Here is a 25780-nt window from a genome sequence, read left to right on the forward strand (position 1 = left end):
GGGACAACGTCGGATTTAAGCGAAACAAGGAGTGAAAGAGAAATTGTGAAGGCTTCACCATTTTTTCTTCGCAGCTTCATGGCTGATCCAACGGTAACTCCAATCGTATAAATAACTGAGGTAGCTAAAATATGTCGTGTTGTTCTTTCTTAAAAGACATTTCCGGCGAACAAAATGTATGATTTTTCTGTAAATTACTGTGACTGCATACATCAGAAGCATATATTATCTCGCAGAAAGTACCGAGGTGGATCGAATGGAGGCGTTAGTTTGGTGAATTGAATATTCGATTTTTATTTCATAGGAGATGCACTTTAACCACCAAACCCCTCCCGCAACATATTATTATTATTATTATTATTATTATTATTATTATTTTCACAGTGTAAAGGTAAGATGCAATTTTTCGCCCAGAAATTTATGCAGAAATGCCACCAATGCTGGCATACAGGGATATAAAGCGGCTAGTTTTACGTCTTGAAAGGAGACCATTAGCACCTTTGTTGTGTGCGGTCAAGTGGCCAAAGTAGTAGTCGCCTGAATTGACCAAGAACATTATCTCGCCGGTGTGGACTGTCCGTTTTAGGTATTAAAAAGAGACTATAAGCACTTGTTCTGTGTGCGGTCAAGTAATCAAATTTTGTAGTCGCTTGAATTGCCCAGGAACATGATCTCGCCGGTGTGGGCTGCTTGGTGATGGGTCAAATTCAATGTAATGACAGCATGCGCGAGAGCTAAGATTAAAAAGCCAGTAAATCAAAAGAATGGTGATCTTGCAATTTTTATCTAACAAAATTAATGCTGAAAAGACAAAGGCTGCAAAATTAATTTTCACCTAACTGATTGCATATTAACACTCCAGTCACCTCTTGTAAACAGCATCATCAGCATCAACAACACGAACCTCTTGTAAACAGCATCATCAGCATCAACAACACGAAATTACTTGTAAAGTTTGAAGTAGATGACGGAGTACAGTGTTTCAACAACTCCCGGTAGATATCATGTAATTGTGTACTAGTAACAGATTTAAACTAATAGTGTAATGTCTATATTCACCTATAAGACGAGTCAAACTGCAATCAACAAAGATCACAATTTGTCATAGCATAATGCGCCTGCAGATCTTGGTCCGTGTTATTTGTTCTACTGATTACTCATAATAAACTGCACAGACCTTGATCTGCCGGAGCACGATTCGACTTCAGGTCTGGGTTTGTTTAGCTTGCAGTTGGCAAGACTTATACGCGAATAATTACGTTAGTTTGAATGCCTCTCTGAAGCTACACCGAATTTTCGGCATCACAGTTCTAAAACCATGCATGCTACTAAACATTAATAGTGTATTTAAAAATCCCAATTTTTTTTAATAACTTTTTTCTGCGATTGACGTACCACCCCCTACCCCGCCCTGTTTCCCCTTATCGTAAAATTATTATACCCATTCAAGCACATAATCATATGACATCATCAGATTTGAAGTCTATAAGCTAAGCTTAACATACGATACGCGTAAATGCCTAGTATAGTGTCATACTTCTCTTTTACGAGTGTGTGGGCAGCCAGTATACAAAAGTAAAAGTTCCTGTGAGTTATAGTTAAAAGAAATTACTAGACCTCTCTACTTGTACTGGGTGATCATTGCCCCATTTCCTGCTTTTGTTCACAGCAATAAAAGTGTGTTTGGTTTCCTATAAAACATCAACGGAGAATACCTCATTAATTCTCTAAATAGGAAATCCCAGCACTTAATGATTTTGTAGTTACTTAGATCTCGATCTCATTATTGTTGCATGGTTGGGAGGAGAACCAACAAATGTGCGTAGTTTTTTAACGTAATATACCGAGGATTCCAACCTGTCAGTCATTGTGATCATTATCCCAACGAATGATGAATAATTACGCGGAGCATAGGGGGGCCATTTGTTGACCATCGACAGATACCTGACTGGCAAAGGTGGACTAAGCATTATAACAAAGAACAAGATACCTATAAACAGTGATGATTCATTAATCTATGAAGAAACAAGCAACTATGAATAATCAAGGAGACCGCTAGGAAAGAAGAGCATTATATGGTCGGACGATTCAGGAAAGAGATATAAACTGCTGCGCCAGACAAAACAAAGTCTGTGGAATTGGAAACTGAAAATAAGAAAATTAAGAATATTTGGGCAGATGCTTAAAAGTGGAGACGAAAGAAATATATCTTCGGTTTGCAACCATTGCTTGACGTCTGTTGATTCAATTTTATTTCCAAAAGAGATACAATTATTTCATCTGTTTTATTGGTTGTTTGCCAAGTGCGATTGCTAATCCAGCAAAAGAAAACTCGCTCAGTTTTATAATGTCATTTAACGCATTTCTGTTCTACATTTATCTCTTGTGTGTAATTGATAAAGCAAATTCTCGGCGTCCTTCCTCGCCCCAGACTGGTACACTTGGTGTGCCCTCCGAGCTGGGTAAGTTTTGAAAGGTTATCATCATCATTATCATCTGTTACCTCTTCTTCTTCTTCTTCTTATTATTATTATTATTATTAAATCATTTAAGGCTCTATGTTACTAATTTCGTTTGTGACGATACTTTCTTTTTGTGAACAGAAGTAATTTCTACTGTCAGTATTTTATAACTCTTCCTGTTTCCGAAGGTTTATCAGCTCTCTGTGTGTGTGTGTGTGTGTGTGTGTGCTAGCCTTTATATCAGGGGTGCACAACCCATGGCTTGCGGGCTGGATCTGGCCCGCGAACGTGTTCTGTCCGGCCCTCAGGGCAAATTAAAACAACACAGAAATCTGGCCCGTGAATAGCAATTATATTAAAGAAATTAGTATTTGTGGCCCTCGCATGGCCTTAGAAAATACCATCTAACGTTAAAAACGTTGTGCACCCCTGCTTTATATTATTTTTCCGCTCAAGCAGGTACACACATGTAATTAACCCAATGATCATTTTGGATTTATCAGCGTTACGTGTTCCGGATGTTTTGCTGAAAGTAAATATGTCTTGGATGACGATTTCTATTACTGGCAGTAGTTCAAGATTATCTTTGTATCAAAAGAAAGTTGAAAACCGTGATCCAGCCTGCCTCTGTGTTTGCGTTTGAACGTGCTTATAATACAAACTAACGTGGTTCGTACAGTTCCCATCACCTCGCCAATTCCATGCTATTTAACCTATCCCATCTGCATGTTCATCATAAAGGAGGCATTCCAAATGTGTTTCCATGAATAATGAAATACTGTACTCATCATTTAACAAACACTATGCGCGATGTTACTCTGTTGATTCGTATCTTGTGTAATTTATTGGCTACACTTCTGGTATGCCACGCAGTAAAATTTATTACATTAAATTTTGATTGGTGGTTATTATTTCTTGCAGTCCCGGTTAAAACAAGAAACACCAATCAAAAGAACTTACAGCTTATTCCCTGTGTAGCACACATGCTGTATTGGCAAAGCAACAGAGAAACTTTGCGCAATAGTGGTTATGGGGAGCAAATATGGAAAGTCTCTTTTATGCTGAAATATTTAATCAGTGACTGAAAGTGGCGAGGGGTCAGATTTCAGACCGCGTGAGTTTACCACCTAGCGTAATTTTTTATTTTTATGGAGGTTTTATATTTAGACGCGGAGTAATTGTTGGCAATAGTTTTCCTTCTTCACTAACAAGTGCCCGTGGCCGCGGCAGTCGTTTTGCATCTGCCGAAAGAACAATGTCATAGATTTTGTTGGTAATCATCCCTATTCCCAAACCAGGACTTATTTTAGATTAGACTTTCCTTGCACAAAGAAATTATTCTTTTCTGTTTTGAAGATAACACCACAGTGCCTTTCCAAGTCTAAGTAAAAAAAAAAATGAAATTGATAGCAAGATTGTTTTAAAGCATGCAGTGCAAAACAAAACACGTGGCGGCCAAGATGAGTCATGGAACCTGACATGACTCGTCTTCCCTAGCCAAGGTTAACCCTATTTACACCTTACAAATGTGTTGACCTAATTCCAGGCTTGCAACAATTGACCGACACCAGACTTGGGGGAAATCAACGCCATTTACAAAATGTTGAATAGAAAATTTATCCCGGTAAAGTTATGCGTGGAAATATGTCGAGAGCATGGTGTAGCGGGATAATATATAATTTTCTACTCCGACAATGTACCCATTAGAGCTAGAGAGGGGTCAGTGACATGGTGATGAAACTCAGTCGGGGTTAATGACCATGATTAGAGGATATAAAAAAACGGGAATTTACCGCTATGCTGATGTTATTTAGTGCTTCAGTATAATATATACACGTCTGAACACTGGCCCAGAATCTTATTCACTGGTTCATGATTCTCATGTCGTCCAGTTGACGGTCAAGGTTAGAGACCCGTCTTGTACCCATGTCGTGATGACGCATGGCCAGGTCCATTTAATGCTATAGTTAATACCAACAGGGCTTGTTGTTTATATGTGCAATCATATTTATGTATTTTATATTACATTTAGCGACGTGTGATTTTTAATGGCAGACTGAAACTGATCAAAGAAAGGTGCCCACACCTACAGACTTTTTCCCCTCAAACTGGGGACTTTTTTAGTTTTTAAATCGAAACTGGCAGCAGATTTCCTCTTTATGTGGACAATTTCTTGATATTTTATCATTTTCTCTGCATATTCTGCTCATGAAAATGATAGTTATAAATGCTGAAACAAATCACATTATTTGACCTTCACGCTGGTTTAAGATCATATATAAATATTGCCATGACGCACGTAAAGATACATGTCTTTTGACCAAAGGGAGATAATAAACAAATTAATGAGCTGCTAAACCTCACAGAGTTAATCTGGACTTTAAATTCAGGTCACCATAAAATAGTGTCCCGTTGTCTGTCTTTATTGGACTAACACATATTTAAGAACAAATACAACTATGTGATGTGTTTGGAGTTGTTACTCGCAAATAAAAGAAAGGCGGCAAACATTGATACATCATATCAGCTTTTTCGACTAGTCGGCTGTTAGACCTAGTGAAGCAGTAAAAAAAAACCATGATATTTTGTGAACCCTTCTCCAAAATTCGGTCGACACTTATTTGAAAAGCTGCTTTTTAAAAAATTGTACTTATGCCACTGCTTTTTCATGTTATTTTTTTTACTTTTAGACTTATGAAATGTAATATATATAAACCAATCGCCCAAAACTCAGTCACCAAAGTTTGACAACAACAATAACATCAGAGAGTCAAAAGAGTTTTTTGAGTACATCAGTCATACGTACGTAGGAAGCGAAGACGTGGCCTCGTAGTTACGAATTTGAGCACGAAATAGGAACTAGTGATCTCATTTCGAAACTACGAATTTGAGCACGAAATAGGAACTAGTGATCTCATTTCGAAACCAACGATCTTCTATAAATTCATTCCGAGAATCACAAAATGTTAGGTATCATCTATGTACTTACCAAGTTTTTAACGAGACTGAGCCAGATTATAAGTATGATTTTTATCTTGGGATTTTGAGTGTTAATTAAATTTTTGTGTTCACAGATGTGTCCATGGGGTTCTGTTAGAAAATCTTAAAATTCTTGAATTTAATTTTGAACTTGAGGTTTTATTTTCACCAATGACAGCTTAAGTCACTTTTGATCTGATTGATTAGTAGAAATTCACTCTCAGAATTAAGATCAGATTTTTTTACGACGAGTTTTTTGAATTTAACATTGTAACTAAATACTAGTTTCGTCGCTCTAATTGACTTTTATAAATATGATAGAATTGGCTCAGCGCATCTATTATAACCCCTCTAGCTCTCCTATTTATCCGCATTAATATTGCTTACAAAAGTATCATGTTGTCATAGAAGTGAACACTAGAACTGAGTCCAGCCAGCATTGTTGTCTGCACTCCGACAAGGAAAGGTGCACACAACTGACTTATCCTAACCGGAATTATTCTTCATGTAGTAGTGCTATAGAAAAACCTCCACCTCCAAATAGTGGTATTAACCAATAGTAAACATTATTATTATTATTATTATTATTATTATTATTATTATTATTTTAAAATTATTATTATTATTATTATTATTATTATTATTATAGAAGTAAACAAGAGACCAGCTGCTCTTCAAATGATCACAACTACCTGTTGATTACTATGTCAAAACTTCTGATAATACTCTAATATCACTGGGACACATTGTTTCAACTTGAATACATAATTCGATCAGGATACTCCCAATCATATCTTTGGCATAAAAGTGTTTTTTTTCAAGAGCGCAGAAAAGGTCAACGAAATGTGATGTCAGTATTATTCACACTCTCACACACACACACACACACACACACACACACACACACAAACACATACATACATACACACACATACATACATACATACGTACGTACGCACGCACGCACACATACACACACCACACACACACACACACACACACACACACATATATATATATATATATATATATATATATATATATATATATATATATATATATATATATATGTATATATATATATATATATATATATATATATATATATATATATATATATATATATATATATATATATATATATATATATATATATATATATATATATATATATATATATATCACCTGTATGAACCTATTTATCATATTTCAGGTGGTTTTTGTAATTGGTAATTGGTATCAAGTATGAATTAATTAAATGGATACGAACTTTGAAATTGTAACAGTCACTAAACACACATAATGCATTCGTCATCAATTACCAGTAGAAGAAACAAGTGCTAGTGTGAATAAATTTTCGGACTAAAGAAAACTTTAGTGATAGCTTTTAGTAACTACTAAAATTTCTGGCAGAAAGAAGTTCCCTTTCCCTTTGTATAATTTGTTGTGTTAGACACTTTATAAACTGCCTTTCTTGTATACTTTGTCTTTACTACTTAAAAACAGCATTCAAGCTTAGCTCTCGAGCTCCTGTGTAGACGATTTAAATTGCAAAGAAATGTTTACGCATGTAAGCGCTTGTTCGATGTTTGAAACTATGTGATGAATTTATTATAATGTTAGTAAAAGTTACTACGTTACAAAAACGTAATTGTATTCCAATGTGTTTAGCTGGATTTCCGTATACAGAACTGTGCCACCGAGAGACATAAACAAATTTCCAAACTGGCTTTAATTTGACATTATGCTGCTATATGTTTGATTCTTCTACCTTTCAGACAGTACTTTAGGTAGAACAGGTGGTTTCCCGACCAGTAATAAACCCAGTGGAAGTGAAAGATTTTCAGATGTAGGAGATATGAACCGAGAGCCACAAAACCAGGAGACAAGTGGCCTACATGTTCGAAAAAGAGTTATGATGGATTCGACGATTGCTCGTAACACCGATTTTCCACGGTTTGACACCAGAGGACCCCAAGTAACATTTGGCAATGTAGGAGGAAAGCCTCTCCCAATCAGAAGGGATAGAAGAATACAAGTACAAAGAAACAAGTTGCAGAACCCGAATGGAGTTAGTACCATTGAGAATGAAATTAATTTCCAACCGATTGATTCGACTGCAAATATTATTCAAAAGATTAGCAAATTAGCTATGGATTTTGTCGAACAAAAGCAAAATTCAGCCAGTAACATGCGTAATGTTGATACAAGCGATCAAGCTGGTCGGGCCATCGCTTCTGTCTCAGTCCAAGGGTTTACTCCAGTGGCATCGGCGCCAATTACATCGCCATATAACCTGGACCAGGCCGAAAGTAACACCAGGCCATTCCAAGGGCAACTGCAACCAGAGGGCTCTCAGGTGCACGATGGCGACATAACAGCCAACATCTTCCCGACCGACACACTGGACATCCAGAATGACACCAAGCTCGACATTTTCGGCGACAGACAGTTCGTCACTACCGTCGTAAATCCCAGAAACAATCCTCAGTCGAATATTACATGGCTCTGGCAGAGCTTGGAAATCTCAGATGGGATTACTGCAGGGACAGATTCTGGGTCTCAGAATCCAACCGCAAATACCGCAGTTGACAGTGGTTCAGATAAAACGAAATCAACAAGAAATAATAAAAGGCTTCACGGTTCTTCTCAACAACCTCGCTTCACGCAAGATATTATGAATGGATTTAACACGCAGCAACCAGGAGCCATCAACGGGAACAACAATAGTACAACATCGTCACAGAATAAACTTCGTAACAGCAATAGTTTCTTGAGTTCAAAAAGAAGTTGGAATGTTGTCAAGACACTGCCGACAGTTTCTCCTGTCTCTTTTTTTGCTACCGAAAGTGGAAAAATCGATTTATCATCAGGAAGTTCTGCTGGAACGTTTGGGATCGGGACTTTCAGTTCGTCCAGTTCATCAAGTACAATGGATAGTTCGGGAACAGGTTCAATTACTCCGTCATTAAGATCTTCAACAATTATTTCTCAACAGGAAACTGTAAGTATACACAAGACAAAGAGTGACAAAGATACTAATATTCATTCACTTACAGACTTAAAGTGTAATTTACAATAGAGTAGATATGTATGTACAAATATATTGACGGAACAATGCATTTGTTTTCTCTCACGTAAATACGGGTTTCATCGTCTCTGCGTCATGTTTTACATTTTTGGCAAACCAAAAAAAAATTCTTTCTAATGAGATGGATCTTAAGGATCGCAATGCATTGCAAATCTAAACAAACGTTTGGCCTAGGTCTTCGTAACCTACATTTCATATTGTATAGTATTCGTGACAATGAAACCAAATCACAATATTGTGACTAAGGTTGTGAGATCTTGTCTTGTTGAATAAACCATCTTTAAACAGGAATCTTGTTTCTTTGCAGATACCATGCAGCGAGGAATACCAAGCTTTAAGAGGTCATACTCTGTGTATGAACGATGACCCCCGGGTTGTTGCAACCGGGATCACAGCGGCTAACAAAATGGCCATTTTAAATCTTCACAATGAGTTGAGATCAAATGTCCAACCACCGGCTACCGACCTTGTAGCTTTGGTGAGTTAGTTTCTCTAGGTTCGCGATAAATGTAATTCGATTTCAGTTATGTCCACACACACACACACACGCAGACATACAGACACACCATGCATCTTCTAACTCTACATCGACAATGGCATAAAAATTAAAGGTGTTTATACATTATATCTCATATATATATATATATATATATATATATATATATATATATATATATATATATATATATATATATATATATATATAAATATAAATCAATATTTTGTAGAAATGTGTCCAAACTAAGCCTTGGGATCTGAGAGCTAAAATAGGGCATAAATATCTCAAGAAACTAATCGACCTCGAGGTGGAATCAAGAATCTTTATTCAATGTCTCCTAGTATATATTGTAGGATTCGAAAAGAGTTACTAGATAATCTGATACATTTAAAATACACGAATTTACATTAGGTTTTGCTGCCTTAGTAAAGACCGTTACATTAAACTTTAAAAAAAATATTGGGACCCCGGACGGCCGAGTGGTTTAAAGCCTTGCCTTTACCAATCATTGCCAACTCACCTCGTTCAGCGTGGATTCGAGCCTCGGGCTCGGCCATTGTGGGTAATATAAGAAAGCTTGTCAGTAACTTTCCGTTTGTCGTTGGTTCTGACCATGGTTTTCCAGGGTTCTCCCTCCACCTATTATACTGGCCGCCATGTATATTCTATCTTGCGCTGCAAATTGACAGTAAACCTTAGATAACAAAACAGCTCAGTACAAATATGTAGATTACATTAAAATTATATTTACTATAAGATGAAACATAGATTTGCTTCCATAAAATATGCAACCATAATCAATCAATGAATAAAAAATGAAAAGATTGTTTCATTAATGACTATTCTGGATGGTATTGACTTTGAAGGTAAGTCATACGGCATGACCCTCAACCCCTTGCAATTTAGTTTTAATATAAAAACAAATTCTGCAGGTTAGCAATAATAAATTCTGCTAGAAGATACACACTTGGTAAATATTAGTTTTAATGGAACTAGAAATCATTTACAGAACATTTTATGGCGTCTGTGCGTATTGTAATACAAACTTGGTCTGGTTCCCTGCTTCGTTTGCTCCCTGCATTGCACTCCGCTTTACTAAGTTAGGCGAACGCCGACGCCATATTGTCACGTGATCAAAGCTAATGGCCTCACATGGAGAGATCTAGTTAATCTAACCGTGGCACATTTATTCCTTTAATATTTCCTTTCTTAATGACACAATATGAACTTTACCGATACTTTTGCTTTGAATTATATCCGTCGTTATCTTGTGTTCAAGCTTAACTAACAAAATTCGTCATCTAATTATTTTTACAAATATGTTTACTAGTAGGCAAAGATGAAGAAAAAGGGTACACATAACGATATTTTGATAATATTGCACATTGTACGCAGCGTCATCTCATATACTCCTTCTCCGTTCGATTCCTTGATAAATATCACGTCGAAATCGATATGAGGTGATGTACGACAGGCTAAATATAACCAATGATTAATACAAAAAAGATCACCCCTCCTTTACAAGGGGATGACTTGGTCACTTATGGCATTACACTGCCCATGTCCTTAGGAAACCTTGATATCACCACTGGACTACTGGAGAGCTTCCAAACTGATCTAACCCTCTAACACTTTGTTCCAGATACTAGGCTAGACCTTGAAAGATATAGCATGTTTAACTTAATTCTAGATCACAGTAAGATGTAGATTTCAAGATAACATTCAGTTTGAAAACATGGAAAAAATATTAAACTTGACACTCAGAAATGTGAAGCAATGGCCATGTATTAAAGTGATAAATGAAATGTGAAGCAATGGCCATGTATTAAAGTGATAAATGAAATGTGAAGCAATGGCCATGTATTAAAGTGATAAATGCATCTTAAAAATATGTGAGGTTTCTACAAGCATATTTAGCCATTAACAGGTTAAATTACTACTCGGGTAAAGTATATATCATAACGTTTACGGTAATATTGGAACGGTGAGGTTTGATCATTGGTGCAAACATTAGTACATACCAGTATACAGGAAAGTCAAGTGACAATGTACTAAATTAAAATATATTCCTTTAAGCAATCTTATTCATGAGGGAAATAACAATTTTATATTGCAAGTGAACACAGCCAAATGTGGCCACACATATCAACTATAGGTACCAATAGATCTTATATCATTAACTAAACGCCGCACTACATCAATCAATATCTTAACGAAACTGAACAATTAGATGGAATGCATTTTACGCTCAACTTGCATCATTTTTCTATGTTCTTACATGCAAGGGTAAATATACCTGGGGAAAGTATATTTTATCCCTTTGACCTGCATTTCACTCTTTGAAAGCTTAAAATATATAAAGTTATTTTCTCTGGCAAAATTTAACAAATGTCGATCATTTAAGCTTGTATATGGTGTAGGAATATATACATGCTGATATCATTTAATATCAATCCCAATAAAAGATATGTGTGCATTTTGGGAGAAATGTGTTTATTTTCTATATATTTTAAATTTTCATTTAAATTATTAAAATAAAAATTTATTTTTTATTTTGAATTTCATTTTTATATTTTTAAAGTCAATATACATAACATATTAAAATTTCATGTGTCTATCATTAATAAGATTTTATACCAATTTAAACTTTACTGAAATAGTGCATTGACAGGACATAGAACACAACTAATTTCACTATATATTCTCTACATTTTTTCCCAGTATTGAACTTTCCACTGTGTGACAATCAATACAAATCATATCTTAATCTAAAATACCTTCAGAGAGGACTTTACGGTGAAGTTCTTGTCAAATGTTCACCTGCATTTTTGTGAAAGGCTGGACTGTAAACAAAGCAGCGTGCAATGGAACACAGATTTCACTTCTGGATCATAACCAAGACCTTATTACTCACTGTACGCTGTCGCCGAAACACACACAATTAACCATACCATAAGCTCATATTCTAAAGAACAAACAATTGCCTTTAAATATATACCAAGAATGCCTAAATCTAACTCTTGTATTACCACCAAAAAGAGACAGAAAAAAAAGGCTCTAAAAATAGAATGGGACTACATTGTACTGAACCGGAACTATTAATTGTGACCTGATTCCATTTGTTTTATCACGTGACAATATGGCGTCGGCGTTCGCCTGACTTAGTATAGCGGAGTGTAACGCAGGGTGCATACGAAGCAGGGAACCATACTATACAAACTGAGAGTCAGTATTTCTCTTGAGCGTGAAGTTTCCGTTGTTGTAGCTGTACTTCGGCTGGATTTTGGTGCGGAACAAAAGGGCTTGTAATGTTAAAAAAAAAATAACTATGAGACAGCTTACTCCGAATTTTTGTCTGAAAGTTCTATAGCTATTTGAATAAAATCATAGTGGTAGTTTTTTTATATCTACACCTATAAAACAAATCCCTAATTCATGTGTGATCAATTCCTTTCATAGAAACTGTGTCGAATATATATTGTACAACCTTGACCTGGTTATGAATCAAAATGACTGCATGTAGATATCAACAGTCCCGCTCTGATTCTCTTCATTCCGTCCAACAAGCTCTGTTACATGACATTTGTAATGATCTTAATGTGATAGTAATGTATGACTACCATAGTTTAAATTACATGGTTCTAAGGTTAAGACCCTCTCTCTCTCTCTCTCTCTCTCTCTCTCTCTCTCTCAGTAACAGGTGCAAACCCAGAAGTTAGGAATAAATTTGTTTGCTTAGTTTGTAGTGTCGAAGCAGCGATTTTTCGTGAAGCAAAACCGTATATGCTAGTATATTTATGGCTATCTAGGTGTTTTGAGCACCTCACTCATTTTCTTTACGAGATGAAATTGTGCCACATCGCCACATTTAGTATTTCCTTATGAGATATAATAAAATGAAAGTAGATGGAATCCACTTTTAGAATCGTGAACATTGATACGTAAATCAAAGATCTTGGATAAGCCACTGTCTTGTGTACATTTGTATTTCCATTCTGATGATGATCTGCATCATCCTGTTAGGTATATATTGACATAGCATCGACCAGCGCCTGAGAGAGACTGCTGACGGATTATATATCCGTTAAGACGTTTTGAAATTATTTCAGAAATGGGACGAACGATTGGCAATCATAGCCGCGAAGTGGGCTAAACAATGTACTTTGGGCCATGATACTGAAAGACGTGTCCCAGGTAGGTATATGGTCTTCTACTCTATGTAATCTGCTGTATTGTATGTATATCATGTGAGTAACAAATGTTCTGCAGAGTAGGCGTTAATAAATTTCACGATTATTTACATGTTTGTTTCAATTTATCTCATTCGGTAGCAGGTAGACCGTAAGTAAAAGGGACTGATATAGTGTCAAAGTGTAAACAAAGTTTTGATTAAAAACTAGGACAATTATATAACAGTGTTTGAAAAGGGATTCAGATTATTCAGAGGTGTCACCGATGTATTGAAACCAAAATGTTCTGATAACATAAAAATTGAGTGAAATACGGATACTAAATATCGTGACGCTAATTCAACTACTTCCTACGTTTGGGTTCCGGAGAATGACACAAGACGACGTGCCAAGGCATAACACGACATAGCATACGCTACATATTTTCTAAAATTTGCAACATCATAATTTTCATATTATGCGTATTTTATACGGGTTGTCTCTTGCTTGATTATTCATTTTATATTTTAGTTAAGCAGCAAATAAGAAAGTAAAGGTCACGAAAATCGTAGAAGAATATGTTTTTCTCAACTAATGACATACCTCTGAAAACACAAATAGGCATGTACATCATAATTATTTCGTACTCATACAAAACTTATTTATAACTTTACGTAACTGTTTTTTAACAATGAAGAATACAAGCATTTTTTTTCTTACAATACAGAGATAGGAATCCATATCGGACAGAATGTTGCTGTTGGTTATGCGACATGGGAAGAGGTGGTGCGTATGTGGTACAGCGAGATTCGACTTTGGCAGTATGGAATTGACCCAGACACTTATCTTGGGACGGGGAGATGGAGGGAAGTGGCTCACTTTACACAGGTAACCCTATCTATCCTCACATCTCTCTCTCTCTCTCTCTCTCTCTCTCTCTCTCTCTCTCTCTCTCTCGTTATAATGGATTGCACATAGGTGCTGCCTTCAGGTAACTTTTGTTTTAAGATATAGGATTTATAACTCGACTCAGTATAATGCAAGTCAAAATTATCCTGACCGTACGTCGATGTCTATGCTATAAATGTATGCACCGTAAGAACGTAGTGTACGATCGTATGTGTGGATTCGGAAACTTTCACCCATTTTGTTCATGTTTGCATATAGTTCCTTTATTTTAAATTTATCTATCGAGGTAATGTAAAATATTCAAAACATGGTCTTTCTCAACAACATACTAATTTAAACTAATGCAATATCCATATAAATTCCAGCATCAGTTCATGCATTTAAGGTTTGAGTGTGGTTTTATTGGCGTGTGTGTGTGTGTGTGTGTGTGTGTGTGTGCTTTGTACCACACAACACTTTGAGAAATATAATTATCAGACAAGAAGATTAAAGACCCTTACTCACGGACACACGACTGTAACCTGTTCGGGCTGATCCCATGGTAGGTATCGATCCCCCACCCTTCTGGTCACGGGCTTAACGCTGTAATCAATGTGACACCGTGGCTGTGAATGACGTCAGTACAGCAATGTTTATTTAGTGCCATGGCAAACTTATGCCCCAGGGCCTTGTTCCTTGCGGTATGCATGTTTGTAAGATACGAACCTTATTTTATGACCCAGGACGAGTGGGGAGGAGCGCCCAGTGTAATATGTGTTTACAAACCAGCCAATTCTCAGGCATTTTAATTTTTTAATCATAAAATCATCTTATATTATTCCACTTCCAATAAACGCTTGAGAAATCGAAATTCCAAAAGTGTTGTCACAACCTACACTCATTGAACTATCACTAATCCAACATATGCATGTTCAGCTAAAACGACGCACGAGGAGGTGAAATGCATCACACATATATGTACTTATGTGCCTACCTACGTATAGACGGACGGATGGACATATAACAATATCCCCGAGCATTAAAATATGTCGCTAGGATAAATGGGGACATTAAACTTTATTACGGACACCGGGTTTGGTGGAAAGTTCATTTATTAGATTTCATGTTGATTCTACTGTTGTCCGTAGATTGTCCAGAATACTACGTATTTGGTTGGATGTGGTTACGCAGAATGCAGGAATACACCCTACATACGATTTTACGTCTGCAACTACGCGGCGGGGTAAGTTCTTTATTTCTAGAAGTCGAGGTATTTATTCCTTCCAGTTATTATAGCATACAAATATTTTCTTCATTTTCTCTCTAAGTTTTCTCATATTCTAAGACTGTATGGTGCAGAATATATTTATTCATTTTCTGACAACTCGGGTAGTTTAGCATTACGTTTTGTGCTTTATCAGTTTCACATAATGAAACGAGAGTGCTTGTATCAGCTACAGTGCCTCTTTCACACCCATGTCTTCAACGACAATTGACAGCAAACGATCTTTCTCGCTGGTAAATCTTAACTTATTTTAAAAGTGTTTTCTTCTTTTGATGTTCTTTTCTTTTCTTTTTTCTTCTTCGGAGCATTTGTCCCGTCACATTGGTATGAATAGTAAGAGAAATTTCATCTTTCTTTTTTTCTCATTTCAGGGTAAATGTTAATTAGCGATTTTAAAATTTGACCCAAACGATAACAGACAAGAGGAATTAGACCGATGACGGTAAGCGTTGTTTCCCATTCGACCGAAGATGGTGAGCTCTGCCGCTTTTCGAGTTATTCCGCGGTTTAAACAAGAGTCTTGGTCGAATGAAGCATATCGCGTACTTTCATCGATCGATCGAATGCGATACGAACAGTACCATCATCGGTCTAATGCATCTCTTTTAATTACGGTATATATCGATTGCAAATATTCCAGAAATGTTATCGGCTTAGTTGTGAATACACACAGACGCACGTACTTCATGTCAACAACAGGTTTTTTTTTCCAGAACACAGGGAAGTGGCACCAGGGTTTTTCCTCGTACACTTCCTTAGTGTGCATACATCATAAAATGCCTCTCTCGTTCCTGAAGCTTTTGCCACGTTTTCAATATCAATATATTACATTTCCTCTTTCCAGACAAAGTGACTTGGCTTACCCGTACACTACTGGATCTCGATGTGGGGCTTGCACTAAGAACTGCAATAATGGCTTATGTGGTGAGCATATTTCATTGATTTTGTTAAAACGTCTTTGAGGACTCATATAAAATTTCAACACAAATGTATTCAATATTCCAGTCGTTTCCTATTTTGCTTGAATATTTGACCCTAAAGAATTTCTTTACATTTTGTTCAGTAGCAGTCGCAGTATCGAGCCATTCTAAGTGATATTCAACAATTTGATTTACAGATATAGAATTCGTCACATAGCTTTTAAGCAGACAGGGTTGTGTCAGTATACCAGGGCGTCGTGCATTATCGCTTGCCTTGATCCGATGACCTTCTGACAACAGTTCTTCAGAGACTACAGTCCTTCGCGGCAGGCGATGCTTTTTCAAATGTCGTACCAGTCCATTCCAATATGTTCTCGAGCGGGTTCTTGCACTAGCGTTCTCCATTCATTTCGCCACATACAGTGCCTTTTAAGATGGTATTGGTCATGCCTCATGATCTTTGATGTGAGCAAACTAGTAGAGTTTTGTTTGCTGCGTTGTTGTTAGGAGGTCATCTTGGATGTAAGTGGCGGACTGGATAGTGTTGCACATTTCTCTTTTGTGTTGAGGTCGGTGCAGCCGATGCTTAGAACGTAACACTAGCATCGTGTTTCCAGGGCTCTTATTCTTCATTCATTGTCATTGCTAAAAGTCCTGTTTACGTGAGTATTGAAATGTTAGTTTGAGACGGTAAATCCGAGGTATCGTACAACCTCCAGTTTGAGGTATATGTGATGTCGGTTGATCGTGACATTTGGTTTCTTTTAGCACTTATCTCCAACTCAAACTACTCTTTCCTTTTATGAACCCATGAGTCCACCGATGTCATTTGCATAAACGGAGGTTTGTGATGACGCGTCCTCCAGTAGTCGTTGTTCCTCCTGGTGTTCTAGGGACTCTAACACAATATTCTTATGATAAATGTTATCTTGTATTGATGACAATAGGCAGCCTTAACGTGCGTCAACTGGTGCTCATAATACTTCCTAACTGTACCTTGTAAAAGGACTGCATCTGAATTTCTTTATATTTCTTGGATGGTTTTTGTTCCCATATTAAACTTCCTGATGATAACACAGAGTGCCTCGTGACACACTGGGTGAAGATTTTTATGAGGAAATAACAGTTCAAGTTGCTAATGTTCCACATTTTTCGAGAGTCAAGAGTAACTTGAACGTATGTTCTGAGTGATTCGTCCCCCTTTGAGACCTGCCTGCTCTTTGGCTATGCTATGAGTCATTCTTCCCTCTTTGAGACCTGCCTGCTCTTTGGCTATGTTATGAGTGATTCGTCCTCCTTTGAGACCTGTCTGCTCTATAGCTATCGCCTCTTCTGCTCGGGATTTAAGTCTGTCTAGAAACACTTTGAATGTTAACTTGCTGGCATGACTTATCTGATTCTGTAGTTTCAGCAGAGCTGGAGGTTACCGTAAGTTAGTAGTGGTGCGAGATCGAGTCGTTTGCTTTGATCATGGTCCTCTCTTTCAGACTTCATTGATTTAACACGTCATTCGTAGTAATTGCGACTGTCGTGATGACTGTTTTAGGAATGGCATATGTATCTGCTGCTTTGCCTAATTTAAATGACTTCTCTCACTGTGGGGAAGTCGTTGTCTATTAGTGTATGCTAGGGTATACTGGTTACATCTGGATCCCTTCTTGGTTGAGCCTCGCGGTATTACCGGTGTACCGGTTTAGCACGGTATTTTTCTCCTGCAGTACGTCGGGAGTTTTCGTCAATATTGAATGTACGTAAATTGCTGATGGATCTTTTAACGACTTTAGTGGTATGACAAAATAATTCAAAATATTAATCTTTTTTTTTGTTGTATCTGTCATAAATTAATGGTGATAAGAAATAGTTCTAATTTATGATCCTCTAATCACATCTTTGAGATCTGGCACATATTAATTGCTGTGAAATATATTCCGGCAGGATCCATATTTCTGAAAATTTTCGGATTAAGAAAACGAAATAAAAACAAACACAAATCATGTTTGAGTTATTTAATGTCGTATGTGAATGTGTTAAGCATTTGTGTTCCTTTGTAAGATTGAGAATCATCCTACGATTTTCAGGAGCGCACTTGTTTTCTTAAATATACATAACTTCTCAAGTCCACTAAATCTTTTCTCGCTTGCTGAGTCATTATGTTTAATATTTACTGGCCTTCCCTGATAAATAGCTTGCCCTGGTGTTGGCATCCCACTTTCTGGCATCGATTTACGCAATTTGGGAGAGTACTGTATAAGAAATTGAGGCAACTGCTGGTATATTATTGAAAGAAGTAAGCTCAATGGTGCGGTTGTACATTTTTTGGAAAATGTATGCAGTTTAACTCAACCCATTTGTTCGTATGAATTTGATGGTATAGATATATCACTTTTGTTGAGAATAAGGAAGTTGATCAAAAGTAAGACTCTATAATGTTTGTGTCTATTTTTAAATGTTAGCTAATTAAGAGAAACCAGCCTCTGTGAATCCAGTGACTTTATACGTTTGACATCATTTAACTCGAGAAACATATTTCCCAATTTATTTGTTTAACATCATATAGCAAGAGAAACATTCTCTCAAATAGATACGGAGATAATTGTCGCTATTATTGGAATGAGAGTTAAGGCGGAAGAAATGAAACTGCACCCCCGTTTACAGACTCAGTTTATTAACATTTAATATTTAGTTTTATTATTAGTACCGCCTGATATATCTTAGTAAGATTTTTGATGCATGTATTCATTGCAGACTGTGGGAATAAGGTATGCTACAACAAAGGAACTTTGGACCCAGATACATGCACCTGTAGATGCCGAAAGCCACATGCGGGAAGCATGTGCGAATTGTGTGAGCATTTCATTCATTTACGCAATGAAGAAATATCAAGAAGTATAAATGGTCGTTTTGTGAAAGAAGTTTCACATTACTTCTTCAGAAAGACTTTAGATTTAGATAAAATGGACATTAATGTAAATAATCCTCGTAACGGTTAAAATAAGCAAAACCGAATTCTGTCAAATTTGAATAAGCATGTTACCCTCCAGACGTTTTTTCTTTATGCTTCTACCTGTCTTTTTATGGTTTGAAAATAACAACTCTAAACCCTTCGTCTTTTAATTGACATTAGGAACGCAACAGTGTTACCTGACAACCCGATACGAACGTGACTTATTTGTCTAAACAAATATTAAGTTCACTAAACAACGTAGAGACTGTAATTCAATTGAGTATATTTATAAGTTTCCATCTGGTCATAACAGTGGACTGTCCAGTGGAAGATCAATGGATTTGCGGGCGAGATTGGCCCGCAGAGCACTGTAACATGTACTACAACGTCCCTGAGGTGTGTCCGCATATGTGTGGCCTGTGTAAGGGTAAGCAGAAGATAGTTGTTAGAGCTGTTCTGTATACTAAAAATGAAGCTTCCTCGGCGAAAATAAAGAATATCACTTGTGCAAACAATGAAATACTAGACATATTATACATACATACATACATATATATATATATATATATATATATATATATATATATATATATATATATATATATATATATATATATATATATATATATATTGAAATTGAGACAATGAACGAGAATTTCAAAATTAATACTTTTTCAATTAACAAAGGAAATAGATTTTCATTTAATTTAAATCTGTGAGACTGACTCATCTCAAAAAATATTTATTTCCCAAAGTAATAACTTTGTTTTTTAGCATATAATATTGTTAAAGAATATGCATCATTTTTAAACGTAACTATGAGAGCATAGAGTAATCAATGTTTCTACTGAGACTTTTTTATGTTTTTATCTTTTTTAATTTCTAGTAAGTGACAGCACCATGTTACCAAAATGAACAGATTAACTGTATTTTCATTTATGCCAAATTTTGATAGACTTCATTGTATTTGAAAGTATTCCAAAAAATACACTCCATATACATATAATTTTAAATATTCCAAAAAATACACTCCATATACATATAATTTTAACTATAAATGTTGCTTATTGTTCCACAGTGGACAGGTGTGCTAGTGGCTGTATAGATACAAATGTCCGTCGTGAAACGGTCATTGAATTTTAAGAATTCTTACTTTGTATGGAGCTGAGAAAACAAATATCTGCTAAATATAATATTTCTTTATAATAGCATGCTATATCAGATTCAATTAATGAACAGGAGGCATTGGTGCTGGTGGAAAGAGCCGCCAGCAGATAAAACCGAACACAACCTTTGTGTCATCCTACGGATGCCGATACTCGGGGATCAGAGCTAATCCAGGTCAGTAAGTTGACAATAAGTTTTGCTTTTCTCCACTGGAGGAGCGATTGTATTCATTGATGTTTGATATCAAATCTTATAATAAGTTAGACAATTTTTTGCACATATGTATTGATAGTTTCGGGGAGAACTTACTAATAGGCAACCCCTTCCTCAAAGTCGATGAGAATTATAGATACCGTACGTTTCTTGTTCATCCTGTCATCTGTTTGAAAAGATCAATATTGCCACTTCCAAGAGCTGACTGTTTCACACTTCAATGCATACATGCTACAATTTACTTACCATGAATAGATAAATTAAAAATATGTAGAACTAAATTTTAAAAAATGGTTTCTATGTTTTTGCAACCATCTACTTTTTAAAGATACATGTTTGTAGTATTCAATAAACAGTAGAAAGGCCTTATTTTCGTCCATACTATATTTCCTTGCGTGCTTTAAGCTTTTAACTTCTATCAACTGACCTACAATCTTAAATTCTTGTGTCATTTAAATTTTCAAATTTCAGAGGAATGCACACGATACGGCGACCATGGAGCTGATATGAATATGTGTGCCAACGAGGGTGGGACTATCGGCTGTGGAGACTGTGATAGATTTTTCAACGTCAAGCGAGACTACTGCCCTGTCATGTGCGGACTGTGCGACGGTGAGTGGTTTTTTTCTCAAGCTTTTCGTCCTCAAACAATACTAATGTGTTAATGAAACTTTGGCAAAATCAATGACTGAGGGGTCAATGATTAAGTTATAGATGTTAATAAAACCCATCATAAAATAAATGAACTGCTAGCGAAGAATGATCGAACACAGATGAGCTGTTAAAGCCTTATAGGTGTTTAAAATAACCGATCAAAAAACGAATTAGCTGTTTCGTTAGTACCAACAAAATTCAATGGCAGTTTTCTTCCTATCACAGGTTAATTGAGCTTTTTTTATTCTTCAGCACCTTGTGACGGAAAGAAATGCTCAAATCGCGGAACGTTAGATGTGATCTCGTGCAATTGTACATGTCGACCTCCATTCACTGGTTCCACGTGTGAACAAGGTAAGTGGTTTTAATATTTATGGAAGAAACAAAGTCAAATTCAATCAGCTAACGAACAAGAATGGACATAAGTTACAACGCAAGGGTAAGTATTGTTTGTCCCTTAGGGGATCCGGTGCTGAACACATGCATTAAAAAAAACAGATAACTTCCATGTGATGTTTTAATCAAGGTAATGCCAGAATAAGAAGGATTTGTGTTCGAAAGACAGAGTTGGGAACGAAAAGGGCTTTTGTAAAACAAATTTAGAAATGAATATTCAATTTCTTTTATTGGGTTGTTTTCTTTCACGGTTTTAAATCCTGTTTAAATTCACAATAAATATCGACATTTTTCAGTCGTTTTAAACGGTATTACGTTTTGTCTAAGTCCAGCTTAATGCTCATTGCCTTCGGCTTAACATCCAGTTACTATCTTTGAATGCTATATTTGAGGTTACTGGAAATCGAATACCTATTTAAACACGATATACTATTTAAATGCGAAAATTAACATCTTAACCGTTACGGTAATCGGATCTCGTGTATGTTCCAGTTTATATTTCATAAAGCCTGCGACCATTTTACATTCCCTATATATTACCATTAAACTGATGTGTTTCATTTGGTTCAATGTATTAGTCATATTTATGTCAACGATGGCTATCATATTTGTCTTTGTTCCAGTTTATTTCTACATATCTATCTTGTCATACTGACCTCTGTTATATTTCGTCGATTCTGCGGCTGAATGTTATTAAATTTTGTCTTCGTGTAGATACTAACGTACTCACTAAATACTTTTCGAAAGTGCTAACGTCACACAGTGCACTCTTTCATATGATTCGTTATTATATCTCTTCAAACGTTAAGATCATTTTCCTAAATTCTGTACCATTCAATTTGTAGTTGATTGTCCAGCCACCGGAGACCCTTTTTACTGCCGCCTTTGGCCCCGCCATTACTGCGGACTGTATTACAATGTCCCTGAGGAATGTCCGTATATGTGCGATTTATGTAGCAGGATGACCACACGGGCTGATCCATTATCTACTCACCAGACCATCCATTAAAGCCACAGCATATTTACTATATGCATCTCTTCAGGATCCTAGACATTCCTTGACAAAACGGGAAACCGATTTAAAAAAGTCATCGTCGTCATCATCGTCATCATCATCACCATGAAAATATTTAAAGACTCTTCCAAAACGACAGGACCTGCGCCAGATACACGTCTGATTGAACACAGATATCGTAAATGCCACGTGTCCTCCTTAATAGTAATGTATGTTCTACCGATTAGTTTTGGCAACACGGTACGACGACTTTTAAAATGCGTGCTCTTTCGTGCCACATTCAAAGACGTGGTATATTCTCATGTATCACAGTTCTTATTTTATTATGTTCAATGTTGCAACAGTAAACATAACTGGTGTTGTCATTGTTAATTGATTATTTATTGTGCCATACAATTTTATTCGGTGTTAATAATTTGAAAAGCATGCAAAGCAAATGAAGAAATAAGGAATGTGTAATTGATATTGAACCTGAAATACGTTAGTGTTACCGTTACAGTTTATTATCACACAGTCGGTACAGTTTTCCTATAGTATGCTCAATTTCATATTTTTTGTATTGCCACACGTTAAAATATCACTTTATGTGATTCTGATTGGTCCAAATAAGGCCATAAAATTAGTATGTAGTATCCTCATTACTGATTGGCTGCGATCGTGGGAAAACTCGCGAAAGAGAATTGGTGAAAACTGGTCTCGTCTGTTTCAGTGTGGCCAGTATACCTCTACAGGGGTTTGTTATGTCAAGTAAAACATATCATAACATGAAAAATGGGTAAAACTCCTAAGACAAGAACAATAACAACAAGAAAAGCTACGGGTATTGCTCACTTGATAGCGGGGGTGTGGGTGGGGGTAGAGGGAGCAGTAGCATGTATCATGGATTACATCCCATATACAAGTGTGGTTTAAATGTGAACCTACAGAAGGAATAAACTCACCTTTGTTCACAGAAGGATTTAGACATAAACCGGTCTCCCCAACTGACAGAACTTTATCCAACACAATATATTTACGCGGTAATTATGTGATGCAAGTCCGACTCAAAAAGAGATTTGTTTACGTCTTCTATACACTCTAATGTTCCAAATCAGAAACTGCAAATATCCGGTCACAAATACATTACAGTAAATATGTTTATTGCTGCATCCAGTAATCTTCTTTTCACAAAAATATTGCAACAATGTAATGTTTAGTTGTGATGTATAATTTTAAGATAAACACTGGCACTCTATTCTGCATGCCAAATCAAACCAGAACTGTGCACCGTATCAAATAAAGTGACATCACACGCATTGGACATTTTGTATTGACAAATGATTTTGTCTTTGTAAAATGTTCTGTTTATTTCGATGGACGTTTATTCTTTGATTTATTGTTAGCAAAAATGTATAATCTACTTCTACTATTTCAGCTTTGTTGGAAACTATTTTTTACGCACAACAAATGAAAGGTACAGCGTCTCTCAGAATGAATGAAATTGTTCATTTTTCTTTATATTTAAATAATTTCTACTGAAATAAAAACTGTGATAAAAAGAATCTCAAATGGGTAATGATTTAATACTAAATTTATGAAGGCTTGCAAAAGCTGGACATCACGTTTCATAAATTCAATATTAAGATACTTTATATATAATATAAACCATGGTGGCCAGATGGGAAAGGATCCAGGGGCTAGCAAAGGCACAATGTTTGTAGCTGCTTATCATATGTGACATAAAGATCAGTAATCCAAATAAAGACAGCGTTAAAAGCTTCTGACACAAATTAATATTTTCTTAAATATTAGCAGACATAAAAATGTTTAACGTTTACGATGCATTTTCTCATCTTACTTTTCATCAGCTACAATTATAAGCTGAAGCTATTTCTTTTCCTCGATCCGTCTATCATCGTTTTCGCTAGAAGTTATTCTTGCACACAATTGTTGAAGTATTGTAATTGATATTGTAGTTTCTTAGATTTTGACATGTACAAATAAAATAAGGTACACAGGTATGCGTATTTTATATTTGTCTACGTGTATATTTTCACTCTATAACAATGTTTGATGTTGGCTCCTAAACAAAATTAAAAGGCGTTTTACAGCAACGAAAGTTACATGTGCTAAAATAATTTTGTACCCGTCATTTTCTTTCCATAAAAAAAATTGCTTCTTGCTTTTCCGTTGCTTTTATTTTAAATCCAATAATTTATAAAATACATCAGATGTCGAGTCTACTGTATGACTGAACATGGCAAAATATATCAGACGTCGAGTCTACTGTAAGACTGAACATGGGGAAATATATCAGACGTCGAGTCTATTGTAGGACTGAACATGGCAAAATATATCAGACGTCGAGTCTACTGTAGGACTGAACATGGCAAAATATATCAGACGTCGAGTCTACTGTAAGACTGAACATGGGGAAATATATCAGACGTCGAGTCTATTGTAGGACTGAACATGGCAAAATATATCAGACGTCGAGTCTACTGTATGACTGAACATGGCAAAATATATCAGACGTCGAGTCTACTGTATGACTGAACATGGAAAAATATATCAGACGTCGAGTCTACTGTAGGACTTACGCTGCTGAGCTAAGAATTTAAAGACTGGGGGGGGGGGGATCTCAGCGCGGTAGTAAAAGGAAGCATCCTGGCAATGTTTCAAAATGAATATGAATTATAGGGCATTTGATCTCAAAGATATAGCAGAAGATATAAGGTCTTTATATTGAACTTATGCATGACTTAGGTATACTGAGAAGCTAATGTTGTAAATAGAACAGCTCGATTCTAAGTACTCCAGCGCACAGATTGACCAATTTTTAATAACACTTAGCATGCATCAAAATAATAATTGAAGAAAATATATTCTATTACAGCTGTTTCTTCTCTTTTGCGTTTTTAATGTAGGCGCATTTACAAATCTTAAATATTAATTGTTGTTCCAAAACTTAATACTTATATAGCATAAGCGGAGTCTGTTCAATCCTGATTATTGAATGTTTTGCACCTTAACCGTCACGAATAAACATCCACGCATTTTTTGTATCGCTACGGATATTTGCAATGGTAGCATGGTACTAAACTGGGTTAAGAAAAGAG

The 25780-nt window shown here is 36.1% G+C and overlaps 1 protein-coding gene across 1 annotated transcript; it reads left to right on the forward strand.

Moving 5' to 3' along the window:
* Window positions 1-1809: 1809 nt before the first annotated feature.
* On the forward strand, window positions 1810-24998 carry LOC149781757 (uncharacterized). Its single transcript, XM_089935885.1, has 13 exons — window positions 1810-2462; window positions 7220-8445; window positions 8840-9010; window positions 13141-13225; window positions 13928-14088; window positions 15237-15331; window positions 16218-16297; window positions 19039-19137; window positions 19551-19664; window positions 20477-20578; window positions 21089-21229; window positions 21524-21625; window positions 22513-24998. Exons 1-13 carry the CDS (start codon window positions 2348-2350, stop codon window positions 22674-22676), a joined length of 2655 nt encoding a protein of 884 aa, XP_089792011.1. The 5' UTR covers window positions 1810-2347; the 3' UTR covers window positions 22677-24998.
* The last annotated feature ends 782 nt before the right edge of the window (window positions 24999-25780 follow it).

Source organism: Sinohyriopsis cumingii, chromosome 15 (genome assembly GCF_028554795.1).
Source record: "Sinohyriopsis cumingii isolate HCF-2022 chromosome 15, ASM2855479v2, whole genome shotgun sequence".
Classification (NCBI taxonomy): domain Eukaryota; kingdom Metazoa; phylum Mollusca; class Bivalvia; order Unionida; family Unionidae; genus Sinohyriopsis; species Sinohyriopsis cumingii.

Coding starts and splice junctions, on each gene's coding strand:
- LOC149781757 (XM_089935885.1), top strand. CDS start 2,348: ATGTCATTTAACGCATTTCTGTTCTACATTTATCTCTTGTGTGTAATT. Junction 19,665..20,476: donor TATGTGTGGCCTGTGTAAGG/GTAAGCAGAAGA, acceptor ATTAATGAACAG/GAGGCATTGGTGCTGGTGGA. Junction 20,579..21,088: donor GGGGATCAGAGCTAATCCAG/GTCAGTAAGTTG, acceptor TTCAAATTTCAG/AGGAATGCACACGATACGGC.